The following is a 16735-nucleotide window of genomic DNA, read 5'->3' on the forward strand; positions in this document are numbered from 1 at the left end:
CATAGAAAGTTAGTGATAAGTAGGATTTTGTAAGAGAAAAGTTCGATTTACTATCATTAATTCAGAAAATATTAAATTCTTGTTTGTGCTGAAACTAATCAGTAAAAATATATACAAATTATCCAGAAACTGTTTTTTAGTGATAATAAACAAGAATCTAACATAAAATTTGGAAAAATGTACACAGGAAAAAAGTAGGTTTTCAACTTACGTAATTATAAAAATATTTCGATTGAGGGGACTTGTTTTACTTATAATTACTTTACACAGAAACTATCTTGAATAAAAATCTGAAATTTGGTACACTTATTGTCTATTAAATGTCGAATTGAACGGTGTATGAAAAACTATATGTCGTCACTGAAGATCACGAGTAATTAAAGGTTAAAGTTCACTAATTACAGAAACTTAAGAATTATTTCGGAAAAAGTTGAATAGAATCTAAACTATTGCACTTATTTCAGTTCCAAAAACTGTTTTAGAGTTCTGGTGAATAGGGGTACACAATGGCAGTGCCAAAAACAGCCGCACAATGTTGTATGTCAGTTTTAGGTTATTGCGTCATACCGGTTATTTGCGATTTTTTCAGCGGTTGTTTATGACAGACGGCTGAAATTTTCACCGATTGTAGATTGTTCAAAAACACACACGGCAATATATAGTTTATGGCAGGTTGTAGATCTTGTTTATGAGTAAATCACGTTTTAGTCTGTTTTTCCTAGGCACTTGAGATTTAGAGAGTGAATGTACTTACATCGTATGTGTCCGGTTAAAACTATTGTTACCACTAATTAGCACAATCACTATGGAGTATATAAATACAAACACGATAATTCTAGCACTAAAATTGTGATCACCACAAGGTTTTTCCTCGGCCGCAGCAGAGTGTCAGGCACTATTTTGCTCACTGCACTTCACAGAATAGTCCGATTTTCAAAATTTTTGTATGAGTGTATAGCTGGAGTCAGCGCGCACAATTTGATATATAACACTTGTATGTTTGAGTTAAAAATCCCGCAACTTTGATTTTTCGAACGCGGAGCGACATGGATTCGCTGCCTACGCGTTGGCGCTGGGCGCGCGACTGGGTTAGGTTAGGTTAGGTTAGGTTAGGTTAGGTTAGGTTAGGTTAGGTTAGGTTAGGTTAGGTTAGGTTAGGTTAGGTTAGGTTAGGTTAGGTTAGGTTAGGTTAGGTTAGGTTAGGTTAGGTTAGGTTAGGTTAGGTTAGGTTAGGTTAGGTTAGGTTAGGTTAGGTTAGGTTAGGTTAGGTTAGGTTAGGTTAGGTTAGGTTAGGTTAGGTTAGGTTAGGTTAGGTTAGGTTAGGTTAGGTTAGGTTAGGTTAGGTTAGGTTAGGTTAGGTTAGGTTAGGTTAGGTTAGGTTAGGTTAGGTTAGGTTAGGTTAGGTTAGGTTAGGTTAGGTTAGGTTAGGTTAGGTTAGGTTAGGTTAGGTTAGGTTAGGTTAGGTTAGGTTTTTTTTTTTTTTTTTTTTTGTAAGTAGCAAGTGGTTTTTCACTTGCTTTTCTTCAGTCCTCGGACATAATCCGAGTCGTTGTTTGCTGTTTTATTTTAAATTGCTTATTTACATTTGTGTGTTTAGATAAATTGTTTTTATTACTCTTTATATTTAATACCAGTATTTAAAAGCGTAATTTAAGTGACTATAGTTATTAGTAGTTAGTATATATTTTGCCTTATAGTAATACATAATGTTATGGTGTTATTTGTCGGTTTTTGCCCATGGTGCTGTGCTGCCGTTTTGAATGCATACCTTTCGTATTATGTTTCTACAGAACATAGCAAACGTTTCATGAGTTGTTTTGCCGACTAACAAGATGTTAAAGTTACTTTTTGTGATTTTCTCTTTCAGCTTAAGTTCCGTACAAAGCCTTAAGTGGTCGAATCGTGGGCATTGGGTCAAGATGTGTTCTACGGATTCAATTACTTCAGGATCGCATGGGCAAGATGGGCTCGTTTTTAGTTTAAAGCGGTGTAAGTAGTAGCTCGTTCCGCCGTGTCCTGTCAAAACTTGTGTAAGTAGGTTATCTGGCGTATGACTTGTTGCGTATCTGTACGCCGACATGGCATCAGGGAGGTAATCAGCTATTTGTTTTCCCATTGTTAATTCTTTATATGTCATCGACCATTTATGCAGTGTTTCTTCCCTGATGGCACGCTTGGCGTATGATCCTGGAAACAAGTCATATGCCGCTTTTGTCTTCTTATTTAGCGCAGCATATTTGGCGAGTTCATCAGCCCTCTCGTTTCCTTCGGTGCCGCAATGTGCTCTTAGCCAGAATAGCCTCACTTTTGTGCCGCTTTTCTGCAGCATGTTCAGTTGCTCACGGATTTGGAAGACAAGCGGATGGAGGCACGTCATGTTTTCTATAGCTTGGAGTGATGACATGCTATCGCTAAAGATGTTAATTGACGTGTCTTTTAACTTTGTTGCCAACTCGCTTGCCGTCAAAATCGCAAGGAGTTCCGACTGATACACACTACAGTAACTTTCTAGCCGGAGAGTACATTGTCTGATTTCTGCGCCATTTCTCCAGACCGTTACTGCTGCGCCGACTTTGCCCTCTAATTTACTGCCGTCCGTGAAAATACGAAGCCCTTCTATTTGGTGTTCCGCAACTGTTTCCTCTGATAGGTCCTCAACCTTTTGAAAGGAGAAGGGGGCCATTTCTGCAGGGTGGGGTGTTATTAGATGTGATATTCGGGCTTCGTATTTTCTGTCCGGCAGGTGTGGTAGGGGGCACCCTCGTTTTATTTTGTATAATTGGGCATTTTCCTTCACTCTTAAGTCCAAAGGTAGTAAGCCTGAAATTGCTAGGGCAGGTAATAGTGCTACTGTGCGATAAGCTTTACAAATGCGCCGGGCGAAACCCCTCTGTGTGGCTCTAAGTTTTGTTACAATTTCCTTTTTTTCTACAGCTGGTGCCCACACACTTGATGCATATAACGCGATCGGTTCAACAACTGCCAGGTATATAGTTCTCTGAATGCTTGGGTTTAACCCCCACGTAACTCTTGCAGCCCTTTCTATTCTTTGGTAAAACGTTATTAATTTCTTACACATCAGATTTACGTGGGTGTTAAATGTAAGTCCGTCATCGAGATATACACCTAAAAGCTTGAACTCCTTCACTATAGGTATATCAATCCCGTTCATTTTTATTTGTACAGCGTTTGTGTTGATATGTTTGCGTGTAAGAATCATAGCGTTCGTTTTCGCCGGCGAAAAATTTAGCTTGTTATCTGTTCCCCACTTATGAATCCAATCTAAAGTCTGTTCTGTAAGTGGGGTCAGTTCTGCCATTTTCTCGCCGGTGATGACGAGCACTATGTCATCAGCAAAGGCTTGACAATGAATATTGTCTATCTGGTCGAAGTTTTTAAGTAAGGGGTCAAGAAGAACATTCCATAAAGTTGGACCGGCTATAGAGCCCTGTACGCATCCTCTTGAGGGGACCTTTTCGTATTGTACACCTGCATACCGTATTTCCACTTTTCTGTCTTCGAGGTATGATTTTAATACTGCCTGTAGATTGCCTGGACAATTTCTTTTGGCTATTTCTTCTTTAATTTTAGGCCACCACGCGTTATCAAAAGCTCCCTCTACGTCTAGTGAGATTAAAATGGCAATGCGTTTATCAACAATGTGTTGTTTAAGTTTGCTTACCAGATCGTAGAGGGAGTCTTCTGTACTTTTTTGCGGCATGAAGCCATATTGACGTGTGTCTAAAGTTTTGTGAATATACCACTTCACTCTGGTTATCCACATCTTTTCGAATATCTTGCCCAAAACCGGAAGGAGCCCTATCGGTCTATATGATCTAGGTAAGTTGGGATCTTTGTTTGGTTTTTTAATGATTATGACTGTGGCTCTCTTCCAGATTTTGGGGAAGTATCCTAGTTTAAGACAGGTGTTTGCAAGGGCTAAGAAGATTCCACCATCGTTAAGTACTGATCGTGTACATATATCAGCCGTGAGCCCGTCTTCCCCTGGCGACTTTTTTGGGGAAAAACTGTGCACCACTTGACAGAGCTCATGGCTGGTGAAAGGAAGATCGTCTGCTGTATGTACTTGAAGCGAGGATGCTTTTTCCCTTATTTCTTTATGATATTGGGTATCTAGGTTCGGATTATCATCAGGGAATAGGGCATCTGCTAGAAGGCGAGCGGATCCCTGTGCTGTCTGCACTGTGCCTGCAGGGTCTTTAAGCAGCACATCAGGTCGTCGTGGTTCAACTCGCCTTAGCGTTTTATAAACCCCATCCCAGAGGTTGTCCCTTTCAGCTGACGTACAGAATTTTTTCCAGCTCTCCGTTTGTGCTGATTTCGCTGTGTTGAGGTATTCTTCTTTAGCTACTAGATACTCTGAGATGACAGCTTCTCTTCTGCGATCGGCAGCACAACGGATACGCCTCTTGCACGTCATCATGTGGTTCCTTTTTGCTTTGACTTCTTCTGTCCACCACGGAGGTTTCATGCAGAACTTTGGATGTCCCCGTTTTGGTACGGTGGCATCACAAGCCTCAGTAATTGCTTCTGTGTACGCTTCCACTGCCAATTCTAGCTCTTCTTCTGTACCTATTTTAAGCGTGTTTGCACTTTTCAGACCATGTGTTTCTAGTTGATACATTAATTTGGAGTTAAATTCGTGCCATTCAGCCTTAGCAGTGTTATAGATTCGGGTTGTAGTTGGTGGTGGAAATGGGGGGATGGAGGTGGTGATCTTCATAATTATTGTGTTATGATCGGATGAGGTGAGGTTAGGGTCAACCTTCCACTCATTTATTTGGCGTACGAGAGGGGTTGTACAAACAGTGACGTCAACTATACTTTTATAGACTCGATCTCCGCGACACACTTCGAAAGTTGGATCTGTTCCCTCGTTGAGTATATGGAGGTCCAGCTCGTGGAACAACGATATCAGTTCTTCTCCTCTATCGTCATTCTTTTCGCCGCCCCACCATACACTCCAGGCGTTGAAATCTCCTCCTAATATTATTCGTGGAGTCTCTCGTAGAAGCGCAGCCATCACTCTTCTTAATTGTATAAGTAGAGGTTCCACAGGGGCTTTTGGTTCGAAGTATGCCGAGACGAGTGCTAATTTACCCTCTGGGGATCCAACTACTGCTGTCGCGATATTTGGTGACTGAAGGTCCGGGTTGATTTCTACTAGAAACCTGGGATCCGTAATCACAACTGCAGCTTTATTTGGGGTTTCTTTTGTAGCTCCTGTGGCTTGTGCAATTTTTGCATTCGGCACTGCTGCGAGTTCACCTGTTATACCTATATATGGTTCCTGTATTAGAAGCAGTGATACTTTATAGAGACCCGCCTTTATAAATAGCTCAGTTGTTGCCAGCTTTGCTCGTTGTAGATTTGCTTGAAAAATTTTCACAGGGACGCCCTTAGCAATAGGCAACGCGAGATCTTGCTAATACGTCCCAGCGGCGGCGAACTGGGCAGGCAGAGTCTAGAGCCGTGTGTGCACATTCATTCGGCAGTTTTTTCTCACGTTTGCAGTTAATGCAATATGGCGCTTCTCCTTTTGCCGCGCGGTCACACTGTGTACGGAGGTGCTCACCGCCACAGTGGCCACACAGGGGTTTAGGGGCTTCGCATAAGCGTTTCGTGTGTCCATATTGTAGGCAGCACGAGCATTGTACTAGCGGAGAGCGATCGTATACCGGTCTGCGTTGCATACCTATATAAACGTGACCCACTTGGGTTAGGGCTTGCCACAGCTTAGGGGACACTTCCATTACTACGTGGCACTCTAATTCGTTTCGTGCTTTGCGACGGAAGCGCACTTTTGCAGTTTCTTTCGCCATGTCCAGCATGCTCGTCAGGTGTTTATTTTGTTTTTTGAGAGACTCGATAATATCCTCGTCGCTTTGATAGGCCATCAGGCCAGTAATTTCGACGAGGGGATTACGGCTCGCAGGTTCCTCGACAGTTAATTCGCCAGCACGGAGACGTTCAGCCAAACGTTTTGCGTCTTCGGGGTGAGCGCAGCCCAGTACGATTTTGGCGTTTCGGGCCTTGCGACATTGGTCAATATTTAGACCTTCCTCACGAGCATTTATTACTCCCTCTATTTTTTTAATTACTTGATCAGCTGTATCAATGGGATTAATGCTCGATACTAGGAGGGTCTTGGTTGGTCGGGGTGGTTGGGGTTTGGTGACGGTGCCAATGCTAGCCCGCGCAGCTGCCGCGTAAGAAGTGAATTCCCTTCGAAGCTCTCCTATTTGAGCGTTAAGCCTGTTCACTTCTTCCGCGGGAGGAGGCGTTGGGCTGGCTTGCTTCATTGTCTTTAATTCAGTTACCTCTTTTTTGAGTTCTTTCGCCAATGCCTCTGTACCAACAGCACGGGTGCGGCTTTCGTCAGCCATTTTCTGTTGCATATCGTTTATCTTGCCTTTCAATTCTTCTATCTCTTTTTGCAGGCCGGTTATAGGTGTGCGCACTTCACTTGCAAGTATCCTTTCCATAACTTTATCCTGGTTCTCGGTTTCTTGCATGTGCAGTGCGGTGGGAGTTGGTGACTTTGGAACAGATGTGGATGCTTCAGAAAGTCTTTGGCTGTACTTTATCGTCTCACGTGCTAGCTCGTGAACGATTTCTGGGGTCTTTGGGAGAACCTCCGGTAGTGTTTTTGTCATTTCTGACAGCCGGTTCATTAGGGCTATAATAGCCCGCTTATTTGGGGCGGTGAGGCTCTTCCCTTCATTTAGAAGTTTGTACGTAAGAGATGCAATTTTTTCTGTTGCATCCACATATGATTCCAGATTTTTGATGCATATATTTTTTATTTCTGTGACTTTAGGATGTTCCTTATCTCTCTCGGCCTGTGATAGTTTAAGTTTTTTCGGAGCTTTCTTAGGGGATTCAGGGCTGACAGTAAAAGCAACTGGAGCTTTCAGTCGTCTATTCGTCTCGCTTGTCAGCTCTTTCGCAGGCTCCAGGGTGAAAGTGGAGTTAAACTCTGTGTCAGAATGCATAAGCAGGTCCTGCGATTCGGTATTCTCTTGATTTTGGAGCTCAGTCGCGATATCCATATTGATATCTTTCTGGTTTTGTTGCTTTTTGGGTGTACTTGGAGGGGTGCGGAAGACTCCAGCCATTTTAGTGTCAATACAATTTCACAATTAGATAAAAGGCAATTTTAAGTTTAGGAAAAACAGTGTTTTGGGATTTTACTGAAAACGGTGTAATTTAGGGGAAAATTTTTTATAACAAAAAGGATGCAAATTAATAAAATGGATTAACTGAAGCTAAAATGAAGGATATCTGATGGCTAGTTCTTGAAAATTTTGAAAAATACGAAATTTTTTAAAGTTTTTGATGAAAATTTAAAAGTTTTGTTTGAAGAAGGTTCTGATAGAAATGATGTTTTAATGTATAAATATAGAGCTAACTAAACTGAATCTACTAGTGAAGAAAGAAGGAAAAAATATTGAAAACTGACAGAGTTATAAATTTTTGAAGATTGAAATTTTTTGAAATTAACGAAAAAATTGAATTTCTCCGCAACCAGAAGGGTCACGGAGGTAAGAATAATACCAAAAGATGCGGCTTAATTAATACTACTTATATACCAAAAATGAACGAAATCGGGTTATATTAGGTCACTTTAAAATCGATGGGTTAGGTTAGGTTAGGTTAGGTTAGGTTAGGTTAGGTTAGGTTAGGTTAGGTTAGGTTAGGTTAGGTTAGGTTAGGTTAGGTTAGGTTAGGTTAGGTTAGGTTAGGTTAGGTTAGGTTAGGTTAGGTTAGGTTAGGTTAGGTTAGGTTAGGTTAGGTTAGGTTAGGTTAGGTTAGGTTAGGTTAGGTTAGGTTAGGTTAGGTTAGGTTAGGTTAGGTTAGGTTAGGTTTTTTTTTTTTTTTTTTTTTTGAGTTAAAACTATGAATAGTTCCAACGGCCCTCGCGAGGGATACGGGCGACCGTTGGACATAAAACTATGAAGGTTCCCGCTGGTGATACGGGTAACCTATTGTTAAAGCTGTGATAAGTGTTACAATTTATTATTTTATCCTAGTATATGTATTAATAATGAATTAATTTATATTTTTTCTTGTTTGTTACAGGTTACATGCGATGTCATTTACACTATGTATTATTGAACTTTTTTAGAGTATTAATGATGTGATTAATATGGTTAATGAATGTATCCTTAGTTGCTTCTTTTTGAATTATCTCTGTTAAATTATATGGATCTATTTTGTTTATTTCACATAATATTTCATGATTCAGCCTTGTGTTTGCATATCGTGGGCAGCATTCCAGGAGGTGTTTCATTGTTTGTGGTGAATCATCGTCACATGGACACGTGTTATTATCTACGATGTGATGTCTTTTGAGATACGTTTTATTGTACCCATGTCCCGTAATAATTTGAGTTATTTGGAAAGTGAGCTCAAAGTTCTTCCTGAAAGTTGTTATGTGCTCTAACGTAGGTAGCCATTGTTTGGTATGTGCTCCTGTTGTGCAACTTTGGTATGCAGCATCCTGTATTCTGGTTGTTTCCGCGCGCAGATTTCTTTTATGGTAGGACATTGGAAATCTGTCGTAATCCGGGGATTTATGTTGTGACGCGGCTAACTTGGCTGCCATGTCAGCCGCCTCATTGCCAAGGAGGCCGGCATGCGCCTTGATCCAGCAGAATTGAATGTTCTGTCCACGTTCTTTCATGTGGACAATAGTTCTATGAGTCCTATTTATGATCGCATTGGTGCTATTTCTGTTAGATAGTTCAAAAAGTGCGGCCTTTGAGTCAGAGAATATAGTTGCCTGTTCCAGTCTGAGCGTCTGACATAAATTACACGCCTTCTCAATTGCCAGACACTCCGCCTGGAAAACAGTGCAACTACTATGCAGCTTGAGCTTATTTGTTGTGCTGCGGCCGTCTGGGTGATGTATGACTACTGCTGCCCCAACTACTCCATCATGCTTACTACCATCTGTATATATTCTGTGCATGTCGGTGGAGTAGTATGGTTCCAGATCATCGTTGTTATTTATGTCTTTTAGTTCAATCTGTGGTCGCAGGACAGGATGTAATAATTCTGTGATAGGGACTCTCTTGTCATAAAGGATGTCGTTGGGTAAGAATTTTGTGACTTTAGATCTCTTAACCTTTTCAATTGATGCGACTTCTTGAACTTTCTCGGGTAGAGGTGTCAGTCCCGCCAGTGCGATAGATGATATAGTGGGCAAAGTTCTGAATCCATGGAGGATTTTTATTGCAAAACCGCGCTGGAGGCTGAGTAAGGAAGTGCGTACTTTTTGAAATTGGTTGCATGTCCCCAAATTTCAGCTGCATAAGTTATGATAGGTTCTATTACTTGCCTATATATTGTATTTATATTTGCAGCATGAACTCCCCACGTGGGCTTGACAAATATACACAGTCTCTTGTAAATAGCCTGCGCCTTTTGAATAATGTACTCAGTGTGACGGATAAAATTCAAATGTTGGTCAATAATGACACCCAGCAATTTGAAGTGTGTGTCGAATGGTATCGGTATATTATTCATGTAAATCTTGGCAGCTTTTGCTTTTGGGGTGTAGGCGATCATTTTAGTCTTTAGGGGGCCAAACTTCAGCTTATTGTTTTCGCCCCACCGATAAACTGCATTTAATAAGTTATTGGCATTGGTTTCCAATTCTTGTTTATCCTTTCCAGAGCAGATAAGCAAAACGTCGTCAGCATAGGCCTGAACAAAGTTACCGTCTGCAAGGTCTTGCTCCAGTAGAGTGTCAACAATAGCATTCCAGAAGATAGGCCCAAGAACCGAGCCTTGGACACATCCTCTGGTTTGCTCCTTTGTTATCGTAATATCAGAATAACTTAAGGTGATTTTTCGGTCAGTGAGGTAACTGCAAATTATTTTTAGAAGGTTGTGTGGACAGTTTATATCTGAGAGCCTCTTAATCAGTGCAGGCCACCAAGCATTATCAAAAGCCCCTGCAATATCAAGCGATATAGCCACCACAAGCCTGTTGTTGCTTTTGCACATTTTCAGCTTACTGATTGCATTATTTAGGGCATCAGTAGTGGAGCATTGCTCCTTAAAGCCATATTGCTTGGTACTGCAGGCATCGTTGATCCGCATGAAGTACGTTAGTCTAGTGGCAATTAGTTTTTCCAATATCTTTCCAAATACATTAATCAGTCCAATAGGTCGGTAGGCAGATATATCTTTGTAGTTTGTTTTGCTTGGTTTGGGTATTGTTCTAATATATGCGATTTTCCAGCATGCAGGAAAGTATTTAAGCGTTAGGCATCTGTTATATATTTTAGTTATAGTTTCAAGGTAACATTCTATATAGTGCTTGCAGATGTCGGCAGTAAGATGGTCAATCCCTGGTGCCCTTTTAGGGCTCATATTTTTAATGATTTCTAAAACTTCCTGTGTGGTAAATTGCGGTTCATTATTTTCTATTGCAGGTTCATGGTTTACTATATTATTAACAACTGTTTCTCTTATTTGCAGGTGGTGTGGAGTATCATCGGCAGCAGCGTCTACGGGAAAGAACTTTGCGGCGAGCTTCTCTGCAGTATCCAGGATAGATGTTGTGTAAGTACCATTATCTGTTTTTAATGTTGCAGGTGGTTGCGGCTGCGGTGTGCTCTTCAAAAGGCGATTCGTCACGGACCAAACATCATCCTTTCCTTGGCGGCTGCAGAAATCTCTGAAATGATCTGTCGAAGTTGTTCGTATTTTGCTGGAGTATTCTGCTCTTGCATCATGAAGTTCTTTTAGTATATTGGTGATGTCTTTTTTGCTCCGTTTCAGGTCTTGTAAACGGTGATGCAGCGATATAACCTTTTTCTTCATTTCTGTCAATTCTTGTGTCCACCACGGAATCTTTTGGTATGGTTTTTTAAGAGTGAGTGTTGCGTCACAAGTTTTCAGAATAACATTGGTCATGTCTTTTATATACTTATCAAGTCCATTATTGTCAAGTTCGTCTATGTCAGTCGTAAGTATAGTGCTAGCCTCAATATTTTGTTTAAGTTTAGTTTTGAAATTGTCCCAATTTGTTCTATCAGTCTGGTATTTGTATGTTGATGTAGATTTTTTCCTATTCGTCCGCATGTTGTCCATTTTGATTTTAAATTCAATTCCGTGGTGGTCAGAAGATGGAATAATTTCATTGTTAACTTTCCAGTCCAAAATATTGTTTGCTGTGCGTGGAGTAGCAAAGGTGAGGTCAACTATGGAGTGCCTAATTTGGCCGTGTGATACTGATTCAAATGTGGGCTCATTGCCTATGTTACAGCTAATCAAGTCGTAGTTGATGGCCAGGTCATGTATTTCTTTACCCCGATCGTTATTTCTTGCAGATCCCCATGTGGTGTGCCACCCGTTAAAATCCCCGCATACGATGTGTTCTCTATTGGCATACTGTTGGAGATATTGTTCCAGGTGCATCATCGTGCGTGAGGGATCCTCACCCGGCTCAATGTAGACAGAGGAGATCAGTAATTTCCTGTTACTATTAAGTGTGAATTCGGCAGCGATGAAGTTGGTGGTATCAAATTGAGTTAGCCCGATGTAATTTCCAACCTTCTTCCTTACAGCAATGCATGCTTTATTTCTATAATTGGAATCACTGTGTTGGTACAGATCATAGCCGTCTATGTCCTTAACTGATGTTTTATTCTTGCTGATGAACGGTTCGGTTATGCAAATGATGTCATACTCTTTGTCTCTAGCACATTGTACCAATTCTTGAAAGGCATTATTTCCCCGTCCTAGATTGCATTGGACAACAGTGATGCTGTGTTTACTAATGGTATTTACTGTTGGGAGGCCCTTAGGAATAACGGACATTGATCCTTGCAATGCGATCCCATTTTATCCAATCTGGACATGTTTGACTGTACGCAGGGTGATTATGTTCTTTGTCTAGGCCTTGGCAATTGGTGCAGCACGGGACTTTCGAGCTTCTTGGGCAATTGCGGGTATCATGTGCATCTGCACAGAAACCGCATTTGCTGTTGGATGTACAATTTGCCGCTTGGTGCCCGAAGCCCATGCACTTGAAGCACTGCGTAATTGGCGATTGGTCTACCGCGAGGACTGACTGATATCCGACTTTGATTTTTTGTAAAAGCATTTGCTGGTACAATTGGGGACTGACCTCAACCACTACGTTTTTCGTCGAGTCGTTACGTCCTTTGACGCTGCGAATGTATTTAATGCGTTTGTGGTCTGCGTCAACGCTGTCCATTATTCTGTGGTTCTGTTTAGTAATTGCATCAACTATTCGCTCATTTGCATTCTCTTTCATCACGCCCAAGAGTCTTATACAGGGGTTACGTAATTGCGGTACTCCGACTGTGACGCCTGTGGTGTTTTGCTTAATAGCTGTGCTGAGAGTGGTTCGATCATTTTCTGTGTCACAATGAATGACTATTTTATTGTTTTTAGTGTGGCGTACACTCTTTATGCCCACACCCAACTCTACCAGGTCTACCTTTTCCTGTACCTCATTCAACGCATCCTTGCTCTCTTTGCGCGGATCCAGAGGTTCCAGGATGACAGCATAACTGGTGTCCTGGGTAGTTCTGTCACTGGTCCTGTTTTTAGGTGTGTAGGGTGTCCTGCGAGCCGCATCAGCGTATGTTGTCCCCGAAACCCTTGCTCCAGCTTCTACGCTTGTTTCTGCACGAGCTCTTCTCTTCGCATTTCTGCTGAGCACCTCGGTAAAGCCTTCGTTGTTTTCTTCCTCATTCTCATTATCTAGCGGTCGTGTTAGGCAGAACACTACTAGCTCGTTGACCTTTTGCTGTTCATCAACAAGCCTGTCAATATTAGCCTGGACCCCATCTATTATTTTTGTTTTCAGCTTCTCCATGTGAATCTGTGGCGCATCAGTGGTGATGCCCTCATCTTCTGTTTGGGTAGCGAAATTTCTATGAGTAGCTAATGTCAGATGGTCTGACAATCTGGACTGGTTACGCATGGGTGGCGGGCTCTTGGCATCCTCTATCACCTGCCGGATCTCCCTTATTTTTGCCGGTTGAATATCATACTTTGTGATATGTTTCATTTGGTCTAAAGCCTTTAGAATTTCCTGTGACGCTTTCGTTATGGTTTTCTTGTTTGTTCTGTTCACGCTCTTATCTTCGTTGACAGCCCTGTCAATGAGCTTTGCCAAGTGGCCGACTACTGAAAGAAAAGTCTCATTGTTTGTGACGTCTGATGCATAAGCACCGAGCTCAACCTGTTCTTCAGTCTTAGGTTTTTTGGTGCTCTTCCCTTTTGGTTTGCCAGTTTGTATCTGTGCTGATATCTGCGACTGTAATTCCTGCAGCGACTGTTGTGACTGTGGCAGTGAGAGTGTTTGTAGCTGCGGCTGTTGTTGCGATTGTGACTGCAGTCGCTGCAAGAATGCAGCTAAATTATTGATATCGGTTTCGGTGTTGGTGTCGGTGTCAGGTTGACCGTCCCGCACTCCAGTCATGTTTGCCACGTTCGATGCGATTACAGTTGCATTTGGCAAATCTTGACTGAGGCGAAGCGGCTCCATATCGCCAGAGCTGTCGATGTTGAACGCGACCGCTGGCCTGCGAGTGTCGGAGGGTTCATTTGTGTCTTCTGCCTCTCCGGTACGTCCAAGTGAAAAGGTCGCGTTCGAGATATGGCCATCCAGGTCCTGCGGGTCTAAGTCGATAAGGCTTGCCTCGCTGAAATTTGTTGCAGCGGTATTTATGTCATCATCTTGAGACCGGGCAGTCCCTAACTGATCCGGAGGAGTGTCATCCTGCTCCTGACGAGCATGCTGCGGCTCCTCATGGTCAGTCTGCTGGTCCTGCGCAGTGGATCGCAGGCGCTTTTTCACAGGTGAGCGAAACACCATTTTGTAAAACTGTGTTAAGTGAAAATTTTTTGGGGGGGGGGAAGGTAAGGAAAAATTGGACTATGAAACGAAAGGATCAATTTTTTTTTTTTGGTTAGGTTAGGTTAGGTTAGGTTAGGTTAGGTTAGGTTAGGTTAGGTTAGGTTAGGTTAGGTTAGGTTAGGTTAGGTTAGGTTAGGTTAGGTTAGGTTAGGTTAGGTTAGGTTAGGTTAGGTTAGGTTAGGTTAGGTTAGGTTAGGTTAGGTTAGGTTAGGTTAGGTTAGGTTAGGTTAGGTTAGGTTAGGTTAGGTTAGGTTAGGTTAGGTTAGGTTAGGTTAGGTTAGGTTAGGTTAGGTTAGGTTAGGTTAGGTTAGGTTAGGTTAGGTTAGGTTAGGTTAGGTTAGGTTAGGTTAGGTTAGGTTAGGTTAGGTTAGGTTAGGTTAGGTTAGGTTAGGTTAGGTTAGGTTAGGTTAGGTTAGGTTAGGTTAGGTTAGGTTTTTTTTTTTTTTTTTTTTTTTTTCAAGGTTTTCCGTGTCAGTTGTAGACACAGGGCCCTCGCTAATGATACGGGCGACCCTGTGCCCGCGGTGACATATACGATAGTTGTTTGTGATTATTTGGTGCCAAATTTGGCAACATCATCACGGAAGAACAATGTTGCACGGTTTTAAAATTTGGCTTTTTAGTGTGGCCTGTTATATGAACGTATGGTCCCCGCTACGATACGGGCAACCATACGTCCGGCGAATTGTATGGATTGATTTGAATTGATCTGTTGGTCAATAATAATTTTCTCGGAATAAAGATAATATACTATTGTTCATAGAATGAAATTAAATTAACAATTTAAATTGATGACATTATGTTAAAATTACTAAATGGAATTACTGAATAGAATTACGAAATGAGATTGCTAAATAAAATTATTAAAGAGAAATTGTTCAATTTTAGACAGATGTAATTTATATTATAGGATTGGGTTAATAAATTTTGAAGTGACGCCGTATTTAATTCTGGTTTAAATCATATTTAATTCTGGATTCAATGTTCGTCTTTACTGCTGCAATTCGGGGACATTTATGATCAATAGCTGTGTGGTTGGTCTCGTGCTTTGTATTAAATTTGGTGTTGTGTTGATGGCAGTTGTAGCATTTGGGTTGATTAACTTTATTAGGGCAGTTTTTGTAATGATGGGTTTGATCAGCACAGTGGGAACACGGTTTGATATTGGACCTGCAGTGGACACGGGTGTGCCCAAACTGCAGGCAGCTGAGGCATTGCATGAAAGGAGAATGCTCCGATGCCTGAACACGTTGGTGTTCGATGTTGATCCTGCCCAGTGCCATAATGGCCTTCCACGTAGCAGGCTGGCACTTAAGCACCGCGTTATATAAGTTTCCGTTTCTGTTACTTGTGACGAAACACAGCAGTAGCCCTTGGTCATCGCGCAGGGTTTCCTTCACCGACGGGTTCTGAGAGGATATTATTTGTATAAGTTCATCCTTGGAGGTATCCTTATAAATTCCCTTCAGAATCACCATCGGTGAAAGGGTCCTGGCCGGCTCGGCTTTCAAATTTGTGGTGGTGGTAAGCCTATGCAGCGTTTCGTCACGCTGTTTTTCTGTTGCAAATTCGATGCGTATTTTCTTATTGGTAAGTGGTTTTACTTTTGTGGGCGCATAGTTTTCTTCTTTAAACGAAATCTTGCTCCGCAGAGTGCCCATGGCCTCAGCAGTTGTTGTCGCTGATTCTACCGTCGCGACTAGCGCGGGGTAGTTTTTCTGTGTAGTATGCGTAGGTTTTTGTAGGGTCTCACTGTAGGTCAGGCGTCTGGATTCGACGGAGCTGCCCGAATCCACTCCGCCGATCGCATTCTTGACCAGTTCCCCGAGGGCTTTCTGCTCCTCGCGAATCTGGTCAAGTTGCGCTTGCACTGTATTTACAATGTCCTGAGGCACTGGCTCAGGAGGTCTGTCATCGGGGTCGGTTTGGACCCCTTTTGTCGTCCGATCTGTGGGGGTAGGTGTCTGCAGCAAAATGCCCCGGATCTGCGCACGCATCTGATTTGCGTAACTCGCGAATATTGCCGGGACATTTTGTGCAGAGATTTTAATTTGTCGCTTGTTCTCGACTGTTATGCTGCGATGGGTTTTGGTAGTCTCCAGGTTTTCGAGGATCTGTTTACACTCGAATTCCAGATCCCCGGCCAACTCGTCGATCAGCTCCAACACCGGGTGAATATTGTCGCGCACTGGCGACGGAGGACGTTCTTGCTGGGCAGGGGGGCCCGGCAGTGTGGTGGTGAAGAGATCTCCGAAGTTTTCCGAAAGATCCAGATTGGTTAGACTTTCAAAGCTCATTTTTGATAATTACTGAAGCTAAAGTGAAAATTGCGATACTGAGAATACTTTAAAAATTAGATGTTATTAAACAAAAGATAAAACAAATCGAAAATTAAAGATGTGAAACCAATAACAATTTAAAAAGTCAACAAAAGTGAATTTACTTAAAATTTCAAAAAGAAAAAATGAAATATCTTGGCGATATGAAGTCGCTAAGACATTCGACAAAAAGCAAAAGATGGCGCTTATTAGGGTCTATTCGAAGTAGTAATCAGAAAAAATTTACGTCTAAAGATGTTAAAGTTATGAATTTTTAAGAGAAAAATTTTAAAAGGCCAAAAAGTGTTTATTGAAGATTTTTCAAAAAGTATTATGAAATTTAATGAATTTGATATAGAACTGAAAGAAGATTAATTTATGAAAATAGAAAACACAAAAAGGAAGAAGATCGGAGTAGTAGTTGAGGAGTTATGAATTTATTAAGTTTGAAGATTTTTAAGAAATGTCGAAAAAACAGAAAAAGTGG

General features: G+C 41.7%; 1 protein-coding gene across 1 annotated transcript; it reads right to left on the reverse strand.

Annotated features, from left to right (window-relative positions):
- Positions 1 to 8463: 8463 nt before the first annotated feature.
- Positions 8464 to 11856, reverse strand: LOC133525894 (uncharacterized). Its single transcript, XM_061862307.1, has 2 exons — positions 10338 to 11856; positions 8464 to 8579 (listed from the first exon to the last, which is right to left on the reverse strand). Exons 1-2 carry the CDS (start codon positions 11854 to 11856, stop codon positions 8464 to 8466), a joined length of 1635 nt encoding a protein of 544 aa, XP_061718291.1.
- Between the last annotated feature and the right edge of the window lie 4879 nt (positions 11857 to 16735).

The sequence above is a fragment of the Cydia pomonella genome, chromosome 15 (genome assembly GCF_033807575.1).
Source record: "Cydia pomonella isolate Wapato2018A chromosome 15, ilCydPomo1, whole genome shotgun sequence".
Taxonomy (NCBI): Eukaryota; Metazoa; Arthropoda; class Insecta; order Lepidoptera; family Tortricidae; genus Cydia; species Cydia pomonella.

Bases quoted from the DNA above. Each gene is read 5' to 3' on its own strand.
- LOC133525894 (XM_061862307.1), bottom strand. From the start codon at position 11,856: ATGTCCGTTATTCCTAAGGGCCTCCCAACAGTAAATACCATTAGTAAA. The intron at 8,580-10,337 runs GTTACCTTGAAA...GGATTACGACAG, and splicing joins CTGCAAGCACTATATAGAAT to ATTTCCAATGTCCTACCATA.